Below are 1,403 nucleotides of genomic sequence, written 5' to 3'. Positions count from 1 at the left end.
TCAGGGAGAGCTCTTTGAAAGGAGAGGAGCCTGGTCATCTTTCTCTGACTGTTCCACTTCCCGCAGCAATTTGTAGAGGGGTCCTGTAGTGCCCTTGTGATGTGGAGCTTCTTTGGATTCCATCAGCTTCAAGCTGGGACAGTAACAATGATGCCAAAAGGAAGAGATTCCATAGATTCCCAGCAGACACAAAGCATTGATCATCACATGCCAACAGAAGAAGGTGGTGATAAACATGAGGTCACTGATGTCATCATCCTGCCATGGGTAGCCAGTGACTGGTCTGTACAGAATAAAGCCCCCCTGTATCAGCCAGGAGCCCATCGTCAGAAACAGAAAAGTCTCAATCAGCAAGAGGTGAAATGTGTCAGGAGTCCACAGCTCTATGGTCAACACCAGCATCAACAGGAACACCACCACGATGAGCAGATAATGAATCTGAAGCTCTATCCCGGTTGAGTCCTGGCCGTGTGACATCAACAGCAGCAGGAGCACATAGAAGGTCAGGACCAGGGTACCTTTCTCTAGGACCACACACCTCTGAGGTAGCAAGTTCTTGCTCATGACATCTACACAGCCATTGAGGGTGAAGAGGATGAACATAGTGAGGTGCTGCCACTCTTTGGGGTACAGAAATCTTGGTGGGTACTTCTTGTTCATCAACACCATCCCATCATCAAGACAGAAGACTACATAAATTGTTAAGATGGAACCAGTCACTATCTTCAGCAAACCTCCGTAGGATATTATCCACAGCCTGGCCCATATTCCCTTATGCCTGGGAGGGCATGAAGGACAGAGGAGAGAGTCATTGACTATCATGGCCTTAAAGACCACTGTGGCCTGATACAGTCCATAGGAGAAAAGATACAGCCCTGGGTATATATGCCCTATGAATTTTCCCATGAAATTATAGGTCTGTCTTCCTAAGGAGTGAGGACAAAACTCAGGACCTCACTGCTCTCCTCTCTATTGAGGGCCCTTCAAGTTGTAGGCTACATATACAAAGCTAACTTCTACCTCTTTTTATCATCTCTCTCTGCCCACTGCTCCCAGAGAGAATTCAAAGTTCTGGACAAGAGCCTACACTTTTGGTAATGAGTCTCATTGTTCCATTCCATTCTAGTACACTGGGAACAAACTGACTTCTGCCAAAAAAAGGAAGGTGAATATTTCCTAGTATGTACCTGTGAGAATGTGCACTCTCATGAGCTCTGTGTTTGGGCCTTTGAGATGATTCTGGTCACACTGTCCCTCTCTCCCATGACCTGCTTTCTTCTGCTCCTGTCCAGTGCTTAGAGAAGCAGTAGAGTGGTGCATGAACTGTAGATTACCCAGAAACGGCCTTGGTTACTCACAAATATTTGTGTATTTTTTAAGAACGCTTACTCACATCTTTGACC

The 1,403-nt window shown here is 46.3% G+C and overlaps 1 protein-coding gene across 1 annotated transcript; it reads right to left on the bottom strand.

Moving 5' to 3' along the window:
* LOC122211927 (transmembrane epididymal protein 1-like) lies at positions 1–906 on the bottom strand. The gene has a single exon (XM_042925474.1). It carries the CDS (start codon positions 904–906, stop codon positions 1–3), a length of 906 nt encoding a protein of 301 aa, XP_042781408.1.
* Between the last annotated feature and the right edge of the window lie 497 nt (positions 907–1,403).

This window comes from Panthera leo, chromosome F3 (genome assembly GCF_018350215.1).
Source record: "Panthera leo isolate Ple1 chromosome F3, P.leo_Ple1_pat1.1, whole genome shotgun sequence".
Classification (NCBI taxonomy): Eukaryota; Metazoa; Chordata; class Mammalia; order Carnivora; family Felidae; genus Panthera; species Panthera leo.
Note: the sequence above shows the minus strand (reverse complement) of the source record. Positions and strands in the feature narration are given on the sequence as shown.

Coding starts and splice junctions, on each gene's coding strand:
- LOC122211927 (XM_042925474.1), bottom strand. CDS start 906: ATGGGAAAATTCATAGGGCATATATACCCAGGGCTGTATCTTTTCTCC.